Raw genomic sequence first — 19,349 nt, forward strand, 5'->3', positions numbered from 1 at the left:
AGCTTTCACTTACAGCTAACAAGTTCACAAACTTCATTTCCTTCAGTTTCACAAATTTCATCCTTTGTGGGAATGCATGTTCTCCTGATTCATGACTTTCTTCATTTCAATGAGTGAAATTATACATGCAGCTGTCTTTGACAGTCAATTCCCTGAACCCACCCTCCTGTTTTTCCACCTTGAATCACATTTGTTCCTTCATTCCAGTCACTTCACAGTTTCTCTTTCCTCTCCTGATCTTGAGCATACGTGTAGTTGCTAGTCCTACTTCCCCAATCATTGCATGGCCTTTTCTTTGTTAGCCTTGCTTGCTTGTTTATATTGTAACTAATTTAGTCAAGAAGCACTCATCTTCCTTTCAACACTGTCTTCATTAAGCATCTGTTTATTTATTTATTGCGATACATCATGGAATAAGTCCTTCTGACCCTTCGAGCCACGTCACCCACCAATCCCCCAGTTTAATCCTAGCCTAATTATGCGACAATTTGCCGTGACCGAATAACCTACCAACCGGTATGTCCTTGGACTGTGGGAGGGAACCGGAATAACCAGAGGAAACCCTTTCAGTCACGGGGAGAACATATAAATTCCTTACAGACAGCGGTGAGTAATTTCCCTTCGTACCTATAATCTTTTCTCTCTTTTGGTGAACATATGATATAGATAGATTGTTTTAGCCCATAAGTATGTAGGGAATGAAGGGATATGAATTATGTGCAGGTAGAAGAGATTGAGTTTAGATTGGAATTGTGTTTGGTACAGACATGTTGAGGTGAAGGGCCTGTGCCTATGCTGTACTGTTCTACGTTCTATATTAAACTCTCAGTCTCTGGCTGAAATTACAAAACTTGTGCTTAACAACTGTATTGTTTTGACTTTAGCCTCATGATTGATTATGAATAATTCTTAAAGTTGTTTTCAACTGAGAAGAAATGTTCCTTATGCAGTTAATGAGAAGTAATAGCTTTTATTATGATACTTGGAGTTGCCAAAGAATTTATCTTTTAACATTGTCATGTTCCTTCTCCATACCTTTGACTACTTTCATGTTTATGGGACTCGGAGCGATAGAGCAGTGGAAGAAGTGCATGGAGTAAAGCCAGATCTAACATATAAAGAGGCTTTGAGGAAAGAGAAGCAGAATAAAGGATGTAAAGGTAGTAAGGTAAAAGAGCTAAAGTACATGTAGTTCAATGCAAGAAGCATCAGGAACAAAGGTGATGAACTGAGAGCTTGGATACATACATGGAATTATGATGTAGTGGCCATTACGGAGACTTGGCTGGCACCAGGGCAGGAATGGATTCTCAATATTCCTGGATTTCAGTGCTTTAAAAGGGGAGGAGAGGTGATATTACTGGTCAGGGATACTATTACAGCTACTGAAAGGGTGGGTAATGTAGTAGGATCCTCTTTTGAGTCAGTATGGGTAGAAGTCAGGAACAAGAAGAGAGCAGTCACTCTATTGGGGGTATTCTATAGGCCCCCTGGTAGCAGCAGAGATACTGAGGAGCAGATTGGGAGGCAGATTTTGAAAAGGTGCAAAAGTAACAGGGTTATTATCATGGGTGACTTTAACTTCCCTAATATTGATTGGCACCTGATTAGTTCCAAGGGTTTAGGTGGGGCAGAGTTTGTTCAGTGTGTCCAAGACGAGTTCCTGTCACAGTATGTTGACAGGCCGACTAGGGGGAATGCCATACTAAATCTAGAATTAGGTAACGAACCGGGTCAGGTCATAAATCTGTCAGTGGGTGAGCATCTGGGGGACAGTGACCACCACTCCCTGGCCTTTAGCATTATCATGGAAAAGGATAGAATCTGAGAGGACAGAAAAATTTTTAATTGGGGAAGGGCAAATTATGAGGTTATAAGGCTAGAATTTGCGGGTGTGAAATGGGATGATGTTTTTGCAGAGAAATGCACTATGGACATAGTAGGGATAGTCCGGGTAATTATAGACCAGTGAGCCTTACGTCTGTGGTGGGAAAGCTGTTGGAAAAGAGTCTTAGAGATAGGATCTATGGGCATTTAGAGAATCATGGTCTGATCAGGGACAGTCAGCATGGCTTTGTGAAAGGCAGATTGTGTCTAACAAGCCTGATAGACTTCTTTGAGGTGGTGACCAGGCAGATAGATGAGGATAGTGCAGTGGGTGTGATCTACATGGCTTTTAGTAAGGCGTTTGATAAGGTTCCACATGGTAGACTTATTCAGAAAGTCAGAAGGCATGGGATCCAGGGAAGTTTGGCCAGGTGGGTTCAGAATTGGCTTGCCTGCAGAAAGCAGAGGGTCGTGGTGGAGGGAGTACATTTGGATTGGAAGGTTGTGACTAGTGGTGTCCCATAAGGATCTGTTCTGGGACCTCTACTTTTCGTGATTTTTATTAATGATCTGGATGTGGGGGTAGGAGGGTGGGTTAGCAAGTTTGCAGATGACACAAATGTTGGTGGTGTTGTGGATAGTGTAGAGAATTGTTGAATATTGCAGAGAGACATTGATAGGATGCAGAAGTGTGCTGAGAAGTGGCAGATAGAGTTCAACCCAGAGAAATGTGAGGTGGTACACTTTGGAAGGACAAACTCCAAGGCAGAGTACAAAGTAAATGGTAGGATACTTGGTAGTGTGGAGGAGCAGGGGGATCTGTCCACAGATCCCTGAAAGTTGCCTCACAGGTAGATAGGGTAGTTAAGAAAGCTTATGGGGTGTTAGCTTTCATAAGTAGAGGGATAGAGTTTAAGAGTCGTGAGATAATGACACAGGTCTATAAAACTCCAGTTAGGCCACACTTGGAGTACTGTGTCCAGTTCTGGTCGCCTCACTATAGGAATGATGCGGATACATTGGAAAGGGTACAGAGGAGGTTTACCAGGATGCTGCCTGATTTAGAGAGTATGGATTATGATCAGAGATTAAGGGAGCTAGGGCTTTACTCTTTGGAGAGAAGGAGGATGAGAGGAGACATGATAGAGGTGTACAAGATATTAAAAGGAATAGATGGAGTGGACAGCCAGCGCCTCTTCCCCAGGGCACCACTGCTCAGTACAAAGGGGCATGGCTTTAAGGCAAGGGGTGGGAAGTTCAAGGGGAATATTAGAGGAAGGTTTTTTTACTCAGAGAGTGGTTGGTGTGTGGAATGCACTGCCTGAGTCACTGGTGGAGGCAGATACACTAGTGAAATTTAAGGGACTACTAGACAGGTATATGGAGGAATTTAAGGTGGGAGGTTATATGGGAGGCAGGGTATAAGGGTTGGCACAACATTGTGGGCCGAAGGGCCTGTACTGTGCTGTAATGTTCTATGTTCTATGTTTATATTGCCAAATGTACCCAGCTTTCCACTTCTACCACTTCCCTAGCATTGATCACTTCGATGCATTCAGATTATGAGATTGAATCTGTTGTCTACTCCATTCCCATCCTCTTTCGTGATATCTTTTAGCAAGCCAAGGCAATGCAGTCCAGGTCTGCCTTAACTTGCTGAGCAACATTAGGATGTCTTTTTGACAGCAGTCAACTTGCCAAAGATGTGGGAGAACTGTCTGCTTTATGATCACTTCTTCAGTCGCCATCAGCTGCTCAAAGCTTAAAATTATTTCTACCTCAACCTCTTTCTCTATTATCAGTAAAGTTAATGATTCATAGTTATAGAGTCAATACAGTGTCGTAGTCCGTGCCTGTTATAAAGCACCTATCTTTACTAAACCCACTTTTCAGCTCTATGCCCACAGCTTTCTAAGGCATGGCATTTCTAAATATTATGAGAGTACCTACAACTATCACCCCCCAGCTAGTGAGTTCCAAATTTTAACCATCCTCTATATGAAAAAATCTTCCTTACATTTAAATTTTCTACTGCCTCTTTTAAGTATATATCCTCTGGTTAAGAGAACTGGTTTCCTGTTACCAATGCTTTCAAAATTTTGCATATCTTTAGACTTCTCTACTGCTTTGCAAACAGTCATAGTCTTTCCATTCTTCTCTCATAGTTGACACGGTCCACCCAATTTAACATTTCTATGTATCTCTTCTGCAATCACATCCTTCCTATAGTGTGGTGATTAGAGCTGCACACGGTATCCAGCTGTGGCCTAACTAATGTTTTATAATTCTACCACAACCTCCCTGCTATTATGTTCCATGCCCATTTCCCTTGCTTATAGTCACAGAGTAATACAACACAGAACTAGATCCTTCATTCTACTAGTGCATGCTGACTAGTCCCAGTTGTCCCCATTCAGCCCATAATTCTCCATGTACTTATCCAAAAGCCTCTTCTATGTGGAAATACTGTAGTACCCACCACAATTACTTCTTTGCAGCTCATTCCAGGTATTCACTACCTTCTGTGTAAAGTTATCTCTCAGATCTCTTTTAAATCTCTACCCTCTTAACTTGCCCCTTAATTTTCAAATCCCCAACACTGGAGAAATGACTATGACTATCCAGCTTATCCATGCCCCTCAAGATTTTATGAACTTCTATAAGGTCACTTCTCATTCTCTTGCACTCTAGGGAATAAAGCTCCAGTGTAGACAACCTCCCTATAACTCAGCCCTTGAGTGTAGGAAGCATCCTCGTCTGTCTCTTTTGCACCCTCTCCGTCTTGATATTGTCCAATATACCTGAACAACCTGATGGGATTATCTTTAAACCCTTTTGCCAAGTACATCTCCTATCCTTTTTTTTTTTGCTCTCCTAATTTCTCTCTTTAACATGGTCTTAAGCTTTTTATTTTTAACAAAAGATTCATTCATACCCAGCTGGTTAAAAGCAATGTATGCTTCCTCCTTTTTCCCTTAGCAGAGCATCAATATCTTTCATCAGCCAGGGTTCCCTGAAATTGGTATATCTAGCCTTCATTCTAATGGAAATATTTGCCCTGGACTTTTGATATGATGCTTTTAAAAGCTCCCACTTACCAACTGATCCTTTGCCATTATGTACAGTAGTCACACAGTCAACACCAGCTGGATCCTGCCTGATACCTTCCAGGATGCAGCAGATGACCACAAACACACCACACTCTCAGTGGCCACCTTATTAGCTTCAAGAGATCCCCAATAAAGTGGCCACTGAGTATATATTGTGTGAGGAAACTGTCTCGGACACTGGATAAATTCCACCCCACTATGCCTTTTGTATTCTGGGTGGCCCAGCTGATACCAGGAAAATTGAAATCTCCCACTAGCACTACTATTCTTACAACTATGTGCAATTTCTCAACATATCTGCTCCTCAAGTTCTTGCTGATTATTGAGGGCTCTATAATATAGCCCTGCCAAGGTAAGTATCTCCTTTTTGTTTTAAAGTTATGCTCAAATGGCTTAGATGAGCTAGATGAGCTGTCAAGAATTTCCTCTGTAAAGACTGCTGTTATGTCCTCCCTTATAAAAAGGCAATACCCTTTCCACTCCTACCTGTTTCTCTCTGCAATGTCTAAAGCACCAATGTGATGAAACATTAGGTTACCAGCCCTGCCCTTCTCTCTTGGGTTCCCTTATGTTATGGCCACAATTCCCCGGTCCCTAGAGACAATGTACACTCTCATTTTATCTGCATTGCCTGTTAATCTATCTGCACTGAAATGGAAGCAATTGAAAGCAGTGGTCCTTTATCCTTCCACTATTAACGTGGCTATCCTCTTTGGTTGCTGCACATACCTCAGTCTTCTCTCTAACTTTACTGTCTCAAGTCCCAAACCCTTGCCAGATTAATTTAAACTCTACTTGGTGGTAAGTACCCCATATGTCTTTCTTACTTTATCTGTGCTGCTTGTTTGGATTTCTTGTTGATGAACACCAAAGTCCCTTTATTTGTTAATATTTCCAAGTAATTGTGTACGTCCTAGCCTTGTTAGTCCTACAGTATACGTAACCTCACAATTGTATGTTCATTTTCTGTTCTGTGTTAAATTCTGCTCACTAGTCACACCGTCCGTGTTGGTAAACTACAGTATTTTGCAAAAGTCTCAGCCTGTACAGTATACTAGGGTGCCCAAGACTTCTTATGACAAATTTTGTGACAAATATGAGTGACACATAAACCTGATTCTGGTGTGGGTCTCTGTTGTGGACTGAGAGTGGGAAGGTGGTAGGGAGAGGGGAAGCATGATTGGGAATCATGAGAGGGAGTGGGAAGCACTGCAGAAACATTCTGTAATGATCAATAAACCAATTGTTTGGAATCAAATGACTGTGCCTGGTGTCTCTGGACTGGGCGTGTCTGTACCTGCACCACCTCCCACCCCTGTCACTCCTCTGTCACCTATCCCACACCCCTCCAGTGACACTTCACCCTCACCATTCCCAACATCCTTTGCTGCTGCCAGATTTACAAGCTAGCTCTCCATTCCACGTTGACAAATACAGTACTATGCCAAAGTCTTAGGCACCCTAGCTATTTTTTGCATGGTATTGTATATTAGCTCCTGCTCCACCAAATTAACAAATTTAAGCCTGTTCAAATCACTCAGTAATTTCACAGTTTTTTCATTTGCTATTCTCTTGTTTAAACTTCATCCAGCTTAACCATCTTTTCCTCTTTCCCTTTTCTCTTGAATGCAGCAATAGTATGCTTTTATTACTATTTTCTATTCACTCAATTTTTTTCCATCCTTGAAGTCTTTAGTAAAACCTACACCCTTAATCTTCATCCTTAATCCTCATCATCCCAGACTTGCCTTTGTCTAGAATTGAAAATACATTTGGACTAAGATGTTAACTGTCCTGTGCTATCACCAGTGGGATCATCAGTTAATCTGCCACCTGTCTTCTGGAGTTTCGGCCCGCTTTTGATCAAGACTCCCTTGGGGTGGTGGGCTAGCAGTGCTAAAGCACCACCTCCCACTGGTAAGCTTAAAAACTTGGCATCTGCCTCTGTCAGAGTTGTTGGTCGCTTCCATCCAACAGATAGTCCACTCTTCAGGTGTCTACGCAGCTACTGAAGAGTTTACAAAAGATGGATACACTGTCCGACTATCTGGTCCCTCAGGACTTACTTGGTCCACACCCATGATGATCCTGTCTCTGCTGCCTCAGCGACAGCCCTGCTGATTGACTTGATCTCTCTTCTAGTGAAGCCAAGGTCACGCAGCCACTTCTGGAAAGTGAACGCAATAAAGCCACGGCAACCTACTTCAAATGGATAGCATGAGACCTTCCACCCTCTGTCTCTACACTCTGATCTTAATTCTGAATACTTGGTTAACTTGCGCTCATGGGCTTCATCGATGTTGTCATCCCAGGGGACTGTGAGTTCACCAATAACCACTTCTCTACTGGTGTCAGACCATACGATTATATCTGGACACAATATGGTGAAGCTATTTGCAACAGGAATCTGCCTTTCCCATTCAGGTCGGCCTTGACACACCAATCATTGGCTGAAGAAAGTATGCTTGATCGTGGGCCTGGGCTGTACACCCTTGACTTGGAACCTTCTTTCACAAATGATATGTGATGTTTTGTGCAGCATGGGGCATGAGATAAGTTGTGCTACAGTACTGTCTGCTCAACTGTTACAACTTTGAGAACATTGTTATGTCTCCAAGTGTACATGCCACTGGAAAGGTTGACTCTGCAGGCACTCAGAATATGCTGAAGTGTTCCCTTCTCACCACAAGCAGCACACCTGTCTGTCTCATCTTCATACCGGGTGCTGAGGTTGGCAGGTGTTGGGAGCAGGTTGTACGCTGCTCTGCATAGAAAAGAAATACAGAGCAGTTCCATCTGCCACAGGACATTCCAAGATGTCGTTGTTCAATACTTTCCCACCTGGTCCAAGCCCCTTGGTTGGCCAGGCCAGCTGTTTTAGCTGACCTCTTCTCTTCTACCTCTTGTATTTCTTGTGTTACAAGCTCACGGCACTCCTTACCTGTAGAAGGTGACCCACCACTTGTGCCAGCAAGTCCCTGGCGGCCTAGCTGGGCAGCCGCAACCGTCTCCTTGTGCTTCAGTCTAGACTCTGCCTCATCAACTGCTGCCTGGGCTGACCACTTCCTGCCTGATCTCACATTTGGCTGGGTGTTCTTGACTTGCCTTTGTCTTGTTGCTTCCATCAGTAAGGAGGTCAAGGAACCTGAGGAGCCACACTCAATGATTTGAAAACAATTTCTTCTGCTCCGCCATCAGTTTACTGAAAGGTCCATGAACACTACGTCATTAATTGCTTTCTTTATTGCTTTTTATTTTTTGTAGTTTATTGTAATTTGATGGCTTTGTATTGTACTCAAAACTACAAATTTCACATCATAATTTCAGTGATAATTCTGATTCATGGTATAAGTTTGTATTCAAGGGAAAAGTAATAATGTTCATCATTGTAATATTTAGATAAAATAATCAAATGGCAGAGTCATGCAAAATTTTAATGAATGACAGAGCAGTTTCTTTTGCTGTAGATTTGATATAAGTAGAAGTGAGAATACTAATAATCATGTTTGACAGAAGTATTCTTCAAGGTATTTTTATGCAGATACATTAAGCAGCCACTTTTAAAGACCACATCACATCTCTCCTTTATCTAAATTAAAAATATGCAAATACAGTAGAAATTATGTCAGCTGTCAGGTTTATGTACTTGACAATTTTGTGGTTGATTCCCTCTATTCTAATGCATGGCAAATGTGTGCCTGCCTGCTAGGTTTGCTAACCATGTAATGAGAAAACTGCTGCTGTTTGAACCTCTTATTTTGGCAGAATGCCCAGAGGATGGCATCATACCAGAGCAAATATAATTCAGTCATTAGCATCACAAGTAATTTATTTAAATAGTGTCACTCAAGAAAATATTTCAATGGAATATAAACAAGCTCTGCAGGAGAGGAAATCCTTTTCATTAATATCAGATTTCTCGAACGTGTTAACTCTTTTGGAAATTCTGTTGTTAATCAGTAGATTGATTTGTATAAAATTCATGGGTTAATTTGTGCTGTTTAAAGACAAAGTTCAAAGATCATGTCGTTTGAACAAATAATAAACTAGGATTTGAATTCCCCATGCTCACTGCTAAATTCTGGACAAAGTACAGTGTAAATTTAACCTCTGATAATCCAGGCTAATCCCTGTAAGCGAGGCTCTGCACTGGAAATGTGTCTACCATTTATAATCGTCTTATGCAGGGCAAATTGGATAATGTAGGGAGTCAAAACAATCCTTACCATAAAAGTGCAAAAGGCAGAACAACATCTGCTATCCTCTTGTCCTCTGGCATCTCACCCGAGGCTAAGGATGTTTTCAGTATCTCTGCCAGGCCCCTGCAATTTCTGCATAGTCTCCCGCAATGTCCGGGGGACAGCTTGTCAGGCAGTGGAAACACCTTGTCAGACACTGCCTTGCATGTACTCAATCATTGAACCTCCATTACCTGCGTGGATAGAGAATTCCAAATGTTTACTACATTTTGGGTTAAGAAATTGATCAATTAGAAATGAGCAAGCAACTTAGACATTACATTCAATTTAATACTCATGGTTTTCAAGCTAGAAGACAAGTTTAATTGATTAAAAGTCTGTTTAATTGATAGCTGTACCTCAAGACTTATAGCTTGTATTGGTCTTTCAATCATTTATTCACTAATGTTGGACTTCAGAATAAAGGACTCATCAGACCATTGCTTAACACTTAATTAAAGCGCAAAGACCTAAATATGTGCTGAACTGAAAGCATGATGTTAAGCTTTGGACCTCAATTTTAAGTTCCGGTATTTCACACATAATCTTTGTAGGCAACTCCTTAGACTAAGGGTACATTATTTAGACTGTCTATTTCAACAGCAACAGCTCTTGGTTCAGTATTAGAGGAAGGGGAAGGAAACAGGAGGGAAGCAAATGGAAGTCTTGGTGTGGACTTGAGGAATATTGTGGAACCAAGCCATACATGGACTTTCAGATCCATGAATGTAAAACAAAATACATTCTATTCAGCCGCAATTGCTCATGCTTAAGAAGCTAAAAATCTGTGACATTCTTCCTATGTGTTACAGAACTATTCCTCCATTGAATACAAAATTATTGTTAAGACCTCTTTACATGTACAGGAAAACTAAAGCATTTAGGCAGTGGTTGGAAGATCAAAAAACTTGCTTTTTGCTGATCATTCAATTTTTAAACTAGGTTTATATGATTTAAGCCCCAAAATTATGCCATGTGATAAGGAAACAGTTTTGTTTAAAGAAACAGCACAACTCTGGCTGTTGACAAAATGAAACGTGTTTCATTTAATTTTGACACTGCTTTCTAGTTGTTTAGTTTTTTGGGGTTTATTACACAGAATATAATCTGCTGTATTTTTCTTCTCTATCAAAGTTGAAATTTTTTACCAATGACGTTAAAGAATAAAATACCATAGCAATTATCATTGAAATGACATCTTTGGGAACTTGCCCATTGCACAAGGAGTTAAAAATGACACATTTGTCCTTTTTTTTCACCCTGTGAGACAAGCTGAATGCACTTGCTTCACAACCACAGATGGTAATGAGATATGAACTGTATGTGGTTTGTCATTCCAGCATGTCTCTTGGAGATGAATATTGCTATTTTCCAAATGTCACCCGTGGTATGTCAACTTAGTGATTCATTTTCTAAGGTGTAGAATATTGACAAGCATTCTGAAAAATATAAATGAATATTTGAAGCATATCTGCATTTAAAGAATATTTATATTTATAACATAGACTGACTGGACTGAAATGGCTCCTTCAGTGCCAGCTCAGAGAGCAATCCCAATTCTCCACTTATTTGTTCCCTGTCTACTTAATATCATTGTATTTCCACAACCCTCACAACCTGCACACAGGACAATTTATATGAACCATTTATAAATGGGATCTTTGGGAATATGGATGGAAACTGGAACACACACAGGAAACCCAGGTGATCACAGGGAGAATATGTGAACTCCACAGAGATAGCACAGGAGATCAGGACTGGAAGAATATTTCATTATTTATTTACTATTGGAAGTATTTTAATTTTCTGCAGTTGTCATGATTTGAAAAATAGAATTGAGAGGATAATGACTTGGGTATTGTGTTGATCGCTTATGCTAAACTGAGCACACCATTAACTGTTTCTGTATAAACTGGAACAGGAACTAAATATGGAAATCAAACAAAGAAAAATTAAATGCCATAAAATAAAAAGCTTTGCCGTTTATATTGGAAACACGAGAGTCTGCAGACCCTGGAATCTGGAATGACAATCTGCTGAAAGAGATCAAGTTGCGTAGCATCTATGGGAGGGAAGGATTTGTTAATATTTTAGACTAAACCTGCATCAGTCCTGTAACAGGTGCTGCTTGACCTGCTGAGTTCCTCCAGCAGATTGTTGGTGGTATTTCATATTGATCTAACATAGACACTCTATTGCAATGTATTATAATGTCAAAACTAGTGCAAAATATTCAGCTAAAATTGACCAATATGTGCTCCTGAGTTGCACAGGTAGCAGTGCAATATAAAATCTCTCCTAGCATCAATGCAAGTTAATCTGCAAAAATTGCATTTGAATGTAATTGACTAACCATGTTCATTAATTAATTTTGTTTGCTTCCAAAGGAAAATTGTTAAACTTTCAGTCTCTTCATGAATTGCTAAAGTTATTAGCTCAACCATTTGAAGTGTTAGCTCTAATAACATTGGTAAAGTTCATCTTAAAAAATCACGGCTGACAAAAATCCAGAATAGACTGTATTAAGAATCCATCCATTATTGAAAGGCTCAAACTTGTCCCCAAATGTTTTCACCACCACCATCCTTTGAAATAAGATCCAAGGTAAACAATCAGATTATTTGAGAACCAGTTTCTCACTTTTTTTCAATATCAACAGAGCAGGGATTCAAAAAATCCTCAATTTGTATTCCTGTTTTATGGACAAAATAAAGTAGTAGTTAGACGGTTTAGGTGATATTAACTGTTATCTTCCAAGTTTCAGCTAGGTAACTGAGTTTAAATTGATCCTTACAATTTGTCATAATCTTTTCAATTTGGCTGACTTACAACATTCTACAAAACTATTGTATTACCTTAGTATACTGTCATCACCTTTTTCATCTAGACAATTCATTGCACTATATTTTATGAACATTTCAGTATATCACTTGAAGGAATTGCGTCTTGGCATGAAAGATGCCCTTGTCAGTGTGGTTGATCTTGCTACTGACTTACACTTAGAACACTGGAGATGGATTTGTTGCTGTACAATATATGAATGCCTTACCTCGTAAAATATAAGGAATCTGGACGTTGCATTATTCTAGTCATTAGCTCAGTACATGTAGAGTTTCCCGGCAGTGGTGGACCACTTTCTTTAGCCGTTCTCCTGCCCACCAAATCAAATTTGTGAAATTCTAAATATTATTAAACAGGCAATTGTGATTGTGTTGTAAATTAGGAGGTCAAGTGTGTGGAGAAAGCATATAGTTGTTGGCAGGAATTTTAGCAGCATTGATCTACGGAGGGATCGATTCTATAGCTTACTGCAAGTAGGTAGGATGGTAAAGAAGAGACTTGGTGTGCTTGCCTTTATTAGTCAGAGCAATGAGTATGAGAAGAAGGAAGTCATGTTGCAGCTATGTATAACTTTAGGTTGCACTTAGAGTACAACTTGCAATTCAGGAAGAATGTGAAGTCTTTGGAAAGAGTGCAGAAGAGTTTACCAGGGTACAGCTTATATTAGGGGGTTTGAGCTGTACAGAAAGGTTGGATGAACTAATTTAAACTAATTTAATTCAGACATGTGTAAATGATCACCCTTGGAGGTCTTTCTTACTGTTGAAATGGATAAGTCTGCTTATGAGTATGCAGGTATCAATGTTACTCCTCTATAGATCTATTTTATATTTGGTTATATGTGCCCAGTAGGCAGATTTCCCTGTCATGGTGATTTCCATAAAGTTGATATTCCATAAGATCATAGACTATAAGACATAGGAGCAGAATTAGGCCATTGGGCCCATTCAATCATGGCTGATCTTTCTTTTTCCCTCTTCTCAGCCCCTCTTCCCAGCCTTCTCCTCATAACCTTTGATGCCATGGCCAGTCAAAAACCTATCAATCTATGCTTTAAATACTCCAAATGACTTGGCCTCCATGGCTGTCTGTGGTGACAAATTCCACAATTTTTCAACCCCTGGCTAAAGAAATTCCTCTGCATCTCTGTTTTAAATGGATGCCCCTCTATCCTGAGCTGTGCCCTAATGTCCTAGACTCCCCCACCAAGGGAAACATTCTTTCCACAGATACTCTGTCTAGGCCTTTCAGCATTGGAAAGGTTTCAATGAGATTCCAGCGAGTACAGACCCACAGCCATCAAACATTCCTCATATGATAGCCCTTTCATTCCTGGAATCATTCTTGTGATTCTCATTGATATTCAGCATAAAAAGAAGTGGTCCCAACACTGACCCCTGAGGAACACCACTAGTCACCAGTAGCCAACCAGAAAAGGATCCTTTTATTCTCACACGCTGCCTCCTACCAATCAGCCAATGCTCTAACCATGCCAGTAACTTTCCTGTAATACCATGGGCTCATAACATGGCAAGCAGCCTTGTGTGTGACAGCATGTCAATGGCCTTCTGAAATTCCAAATATACAACATCCACTGCATCCCCTTTATCTATCCTACTTGTAATCTCCTCAAAGATTTCCAACAGGTTCGTCAGGCAGGATTTTCCCTTAAGGAATATCAAACACCTAATGAGTAAAATAATTTGTCTCTGGTGATCTCCGTAAAATAAACAAGCATATTATGCATTTTGATATACGTGTACTCAACACCCCAGCGTTGCCTCCTTCGCTTCTCGTATGAAACAATAAGGCTCAAGGCAAAAAGGTATCTTTCCCCAATTACAATTACTGTGATCCCTGATTCCTTTGATGGACCAGATTAAGATTTTTCTGAAGCCTGTCCTTTTCAGTTATTGATAGATAGATAGATACTTTATTGATCCCAAAGGAAATTACAGCATCACAGTAGCATTACAATTGCACAGAGACAAATGTACAAATATTAGAAATGAAGTAAGAAAGAATTAAAAATGTTACCACAAACAGTCTAACAGGAGGGGTCATCACTTCCTGGCTATAGGTTGACTCATTATAGAGCCTAATGGCCAAGGGTAAAAATGATCTCATATAGTGCTCTTTGGAGCATCACAGTTGTCTTAGTCTATTATTAAAAGCACTGCTCTGTTCAGCCAAGGTGGCATGCAGAGGGCAAGACACATTGCCGAGAATTGTCAGGATTTTCTGTAGAGTCCTTTGTTCTGTCACAGTCTCCAATGTGTCCAGTTTGACTCCTGTAACAGAGTCAGCCTTCCTAATCAGCTTATTGAGCCTGTCGGCATCACCCTTGTCGATGCCATTGCCCCAGCACACACCCGCAGAGAAGATTGTACTGGTGACGACAGACTGGTGGAACATGTGAAGGAGAGGCCTGCATATACTAAAGGACCTCAGTCTCCTCAGGAAGTAGAGGTGGCTCTGGCCCTTCTTGTACATAGTCTTTGTGTTGGTGCTCCACTTGACTCTGTCGTTCAGGAGCACCCCCAGGTACTTTTAGGTCCTCACCACATCCACGTCCTCACCATCAATAGTATCATGGAGCAGTACAGGCTAAGCCTTTCTGAAGTCCTCACCATCTCCTTTGTCTTATTGATGTTGAGCTGCAGATGATTCAGCTTGCATCATTTGACAAAGTTCTCCACCAGGTCTCTGTATTCATCTTCCCGTCCTCCCGTAATGCACCTAACTATTGCTGAGTTATCAGAGTGTTTCTGCAGGTGACATGACTTAGTGTTATATCTAAAGTCTGAAGTATACAGGGTAAACAGTAAGAGAGCCAATTCAGTCCTCAGTGGGGCCCCAATGCTCCTTATAGCCATGTCTGACACACAGCTCTGAAGCCATGGAAACTGTGGTCTGCCAGTCAGGTAGTCCATTATCCAGGATACAATGGAAGTGCCAGTCTATATTGAACGGAGCTTTCCCCAGCAATGAGGGCTGTATAGTATTGAAGGCACCTGAAATATCAAACAAACATGATCCTCACAGTGCTGCCCTGCTTATTCAAATGGGGGTAGGCTCTGTTCAGCAGGAAGATGACAGCAATGTCGACTTCAATGTGCTCCTGATAGTATTCTTTGGCTGAAATTCACATACTTAAATGGAACAGATCTTCTTACTCTCCACCCTTTCCTGCCTCATATGCATCATGTTCATGATTGGAACCAGCCTCCTAATCCAAAAATATCTCCTCCCCATCATTGTGTTTAAAAGGAATTAACAACTGTTTCTCTTTATTTTGTCACCATCTTTGTTTCTCCCTCTGTATCCAATCCCTTTTTTTTGCCCTGTCTCCATTTCTCCCATCTTCTATTATTTTTATTCCATCGCTGCTCTTTGCCCTTTTTTCATCTCCTTTCACTTTCTTATTTTCTCTCCTCCATCACTTAGCCATCACTTTCCCTTTCTCCCCACCCTTTGTTTTTCCACTTCATCCTATCATCCTCTCCACCCTCCCTTCTCATTCTCCTCTCTTCTTAACCAGCCCTTACTATATATTACCACCTCTCACAGTTTTTTCTTCTCAGTCCAGTTAAATGAGGCCAAGCATTTCTTGGAGGATTTTAAATATATTTTCTCATTTTCCATCTGTGTTATAACAAAGTGAATGTCTTTTTTAAATAAATTATTGTTGATATTGCTCTTGAATTCACATAGAATTGGCTTCTAACTGGACTGTTTGCTTCTTGTTACGTTTAAGAAACCGATTAGATATTTTTTGAAAAATATTGAATGCTATAACTGATTTTTTTTAAACCAGGATTACCTGCTGCCATCTCCCTTTCCAGAGTAAATGGTTATATGTGGGAACAGAGCGAGGAAACATGTACGTTGTAAATATCGAGTCCTTTGTCCTTTCGGGATATGTCATCATGTGGAATAAAGCGATAGAACTGTAAGTTTCATCCATAAACCAAGTACAAATTATTATTGTGGAAGAAAATTCACATAATTTTGCAATAGCTATTAATGCCAAATATGCAGCATGATTTAACTTTATGCCATTGGGTGATCAATTCTGATAATTGTGCTTGGTCAGCTTTAGATTTTTTTTCAAATGAATGTGATTCTCACACTTCTGTTTAAATTAAATTGTACTATGTCATCAGGATATGCTATCAGAAAGTTCTTGAAATATTGTAAGACCAATGTTATTTGCCTCAGTATAGAAAGCGTTGAACATTAGGATTGTCTTCCTTGATTTGATTTGATTTGTAAACAGATTTTGGTGGAAATATTATTGATGAGGATATTATCAGTGAAGTTCAATCAATAACCTTATTTTGACCATTTAGACTGATTTTCTGCAAATAAGACCCTAGATTAAATGGCTACTGAAGTACATCCAATATTAACCTGTCTGTATCTGAGACAAAAATTGCAAATAAGAGTTATTTGCCTGAATCAGCACCCTTCAGTAAAATTGGTGTATTTTAGGTCAGAAAAATAGAGTTAACTCTTAATTATTCTCTGAATTGTACTGGTGAACCATTCTGTTCTGTTGAGGGGATAAATAGGGATGGACAACAAATGCAGACCTTGCAGTGAATTAACATCCTAAGGGCAAAATGCATTAGTAACAACTGGAACATCTGTTGAGATATTTTAAAAAAATCTGTCCCTCCATTAATATTTTTGGCTAGTTTATGTCATTGATATATTTTTGAAGCAAATTGCTCATCTATTATTCTTCCAATCAACTAGCAATCTTCTATTCTGAAATATAATCCACAGTCTGTGATGTAAGAACTACTTTTCCCAGCTTTCTAATGCTTTCATTTTGCACCAACTTTCAGTGTTTTCTGTATTTCACCCAGACCACAGAGCAAGAGGCATGATGGTTTGGATGCATAGAAAACCTCTTAACCTCTGGCTTATGTTTTTAGTTAGGAAGGTAGGCACCAGTGAAGAACTTAACTATAATAAGTGCAAAGGTTTGCCTATAAAAGTTATAGATAGCAAGAAAGAGTTCAAAATTGTCACAGTACAAAAAATTGCCCATCATGGAAAAAGCAATGGAGAATTAAAATATAGTAACTTTGATACTAGGGCAGGAAAAGCAATAGTTATTTGTATTATTTAGGAAAAGGGAAAAGTTGCGAATATTTTATAAAAACAGGATAATCCATAAGAAAAGATACACACCAAAAACTTAACGTTGGAAAGCTAAACCTGTGATCCAGCATAACTTTGGAATCTTACAACAGAAGTTCTGAAGTGTTTCAGATTAATATACAAATGGCAGAGATTACATCTGAAAGTCCTTGATGTTGATATACTCATCTAAAAGGTCCCAGATTAGGTCATGTGTAGGCAAGAAGTCTGCTGCTGATAATGCAGGTGATAAAATAATTGACCTTCTAAACTGGTGAACTGCACAAAATAAACAAAGAGTAGCAAGAACAAAGAATGAAGATGGGAGGTTGAGTGTTCATCACCTGGAGAACCTGGCTAGCACTACTGCTGATCTAGCTTAATTTAGAAGCCAGAATGGGCTTTAAGGAAGATTTGAAAGAGGGCTAAAAAAAGTGGATCCCCATTATAGCTGCATCTGCCCTTGACAATATTGGTATTAGTGAATGTGTCAAGATCGTGGATTTGAATCTAGCAACCTAGTGGCTCAGAGTGAAACATTCATGAAGCACTGAGAACTGTAGGAACAATTACAACAAATTGCATTTGTTACAATCTGATAACTTGCAACACTGACATTTCCCTTTCTTTATCATTCAGCTATGAGGTCAATGCTAGTTTAGTGTAATTTCGAAGAACATGTCAAGTGATACACCCAGTATTTTAAGGAGGTGCTCAACTGTTGAAGCTACACAATAGAATCACAAGAATGTTGACCAGCAGAAGCATCTTGCTAGAAATAAACCTGAGTAATTCAGCATCCAATGGGGTGTGTCAAAGCTCTGATATCATATAGAATCCAATCATGACGAATGATGACATTAAACTACTAGAGTGTGAATGAACTTCCATGAATACGCCTTTTCTCAAAAGCAAAATGAGGCTGGAGCAAAAACAACACTTTCAGCCAATGTTGTGAGTGGATGATCCATTTCAAGTCCCTCATGAGCTCCTCTATCAGAGGCCAAATCTTCATTTCACTATGTGATGTTAAGAGATGCCTGTACTCTTCAAACAATAGGATTCCCAAACGTCTCACTGCTGTACCAACTCCAAACAAATTTATTCTGATAGACTTAAGATTGTGTTACACTTGCCTGGGCATTGTCAATCAGAAAAAGCAAGTGGAGTCCAACATGGCCAGTTACCATGCTTCATGCTACTTGCAGTCATAAAGAGGGTGTTAATGAGGCACTAATGCATTAATAACTTTAATATTAATGTTCATTTAGTATTCTACAGTGACCATTCTATTCCACACTTCATTAACTGAAAACAGGACAAAAGAGCTGAAATCAAAATTGTGGTGAAAGTGACTGCCCTTGACATCAAGACAACATTTGACTAAGTGTTGTTTCAGGAAGAATGAATAAAATTTAATTCAACAGCAACCCAGGGTTATGCCTAGCACAAAGCAATTTACTTTGAGGTTATCGGAGATTGATCTTTTTAGTTTCTGGACATTTATAGAGAATGCTGGGTTAAAAAAAAGCATTGGAACTGAGGAACAGTGATGTTTTAGAAGAATCATTGGTTGAAGTTATATTACTGTGCATGGAACAAAAAGGAACCATCACACAGTTTTGGTGTTAAAACATGGATACAAATTTAAAGTAATTGGTAGAAAAACTAGAGAGGATGTGAGGAAAATGTGCCTCATCCAGGGAGCATGAGGGTTCTGGAATTCCCTGACTGAAGAGAGGATAGAGGCAAAAAAGAAACTCATCACATATAAAGCTTTGATTTTTTTTCTTGAAGAGGAAAAACTAAGTGCTGGAATGCAAGTTTAGACTAGGTAGTGTTTCAAATGGCATGGACAGGATAGGCCAAGTGGCAACTTCCTGTGTGGTTTATTTGTATGCTTGTTAGCAGTAGCTTAAATACAATCTATCTTCCACTTCATCAGTGATGTTTTCAGCTCAGAAGTGGAGATGTTCCCTAATATCTCAAAGGTGTTCATTTTCATGTGCAACTTCTCAAATAATAATCCATATACAGCATGATCTAGTTCACAGTAAGGCTTAAGCCATTGAGTGGCAGATAGTATTCATGTTAAATAGTCCTCAACGCACTCATCTCTAAGTAAAATGCTAGCCGCCACCTTTTCTCATTCAGTGATATTACCTTTGTCAGATTTCCCTTC

General features: G+C 39.7%; 1 protein-coding gene across 1 annotated transcript in view; it reads left to right on the forward strand.

The window, feature by feature from the left end:
• The window catches only part of stxbp5l (syntaxin binding protein 5L), a 353,464-nt gene that overhangs the window by 110,189 nt on the left and 223,926 nt on the right, over window positions 1-19,349 (forward strand). Inside the window, exon 5 of the mRNA XM_059968451.1 lies at window positions 15,834-15,968. Coding sequence (XP_059824434.1) covers window positions 15,834-15,968 — 135 coding nt within the window. The remainder of the gene's footprint in view (window positions 1-15,833; window positions 15,969-19,349) is intronic.

The sequence above is a fragment of the Hypanus sabinus genome, chromosome 4 (genome assembly GCF_030144855.1).
Source record: "Hypanus sabinus isolate sHypSab1 chromosome 4, sHypSab1.hap1, whole genome shotgun sequence".
In the NCBI taxonomy this organism is placed as follows: Eukaryota; Metazoa; Chordata; class Chondrichthyes; order Myliobatiformes; family Dasyatidae; genus Hypanus; species Hypanus sabinus.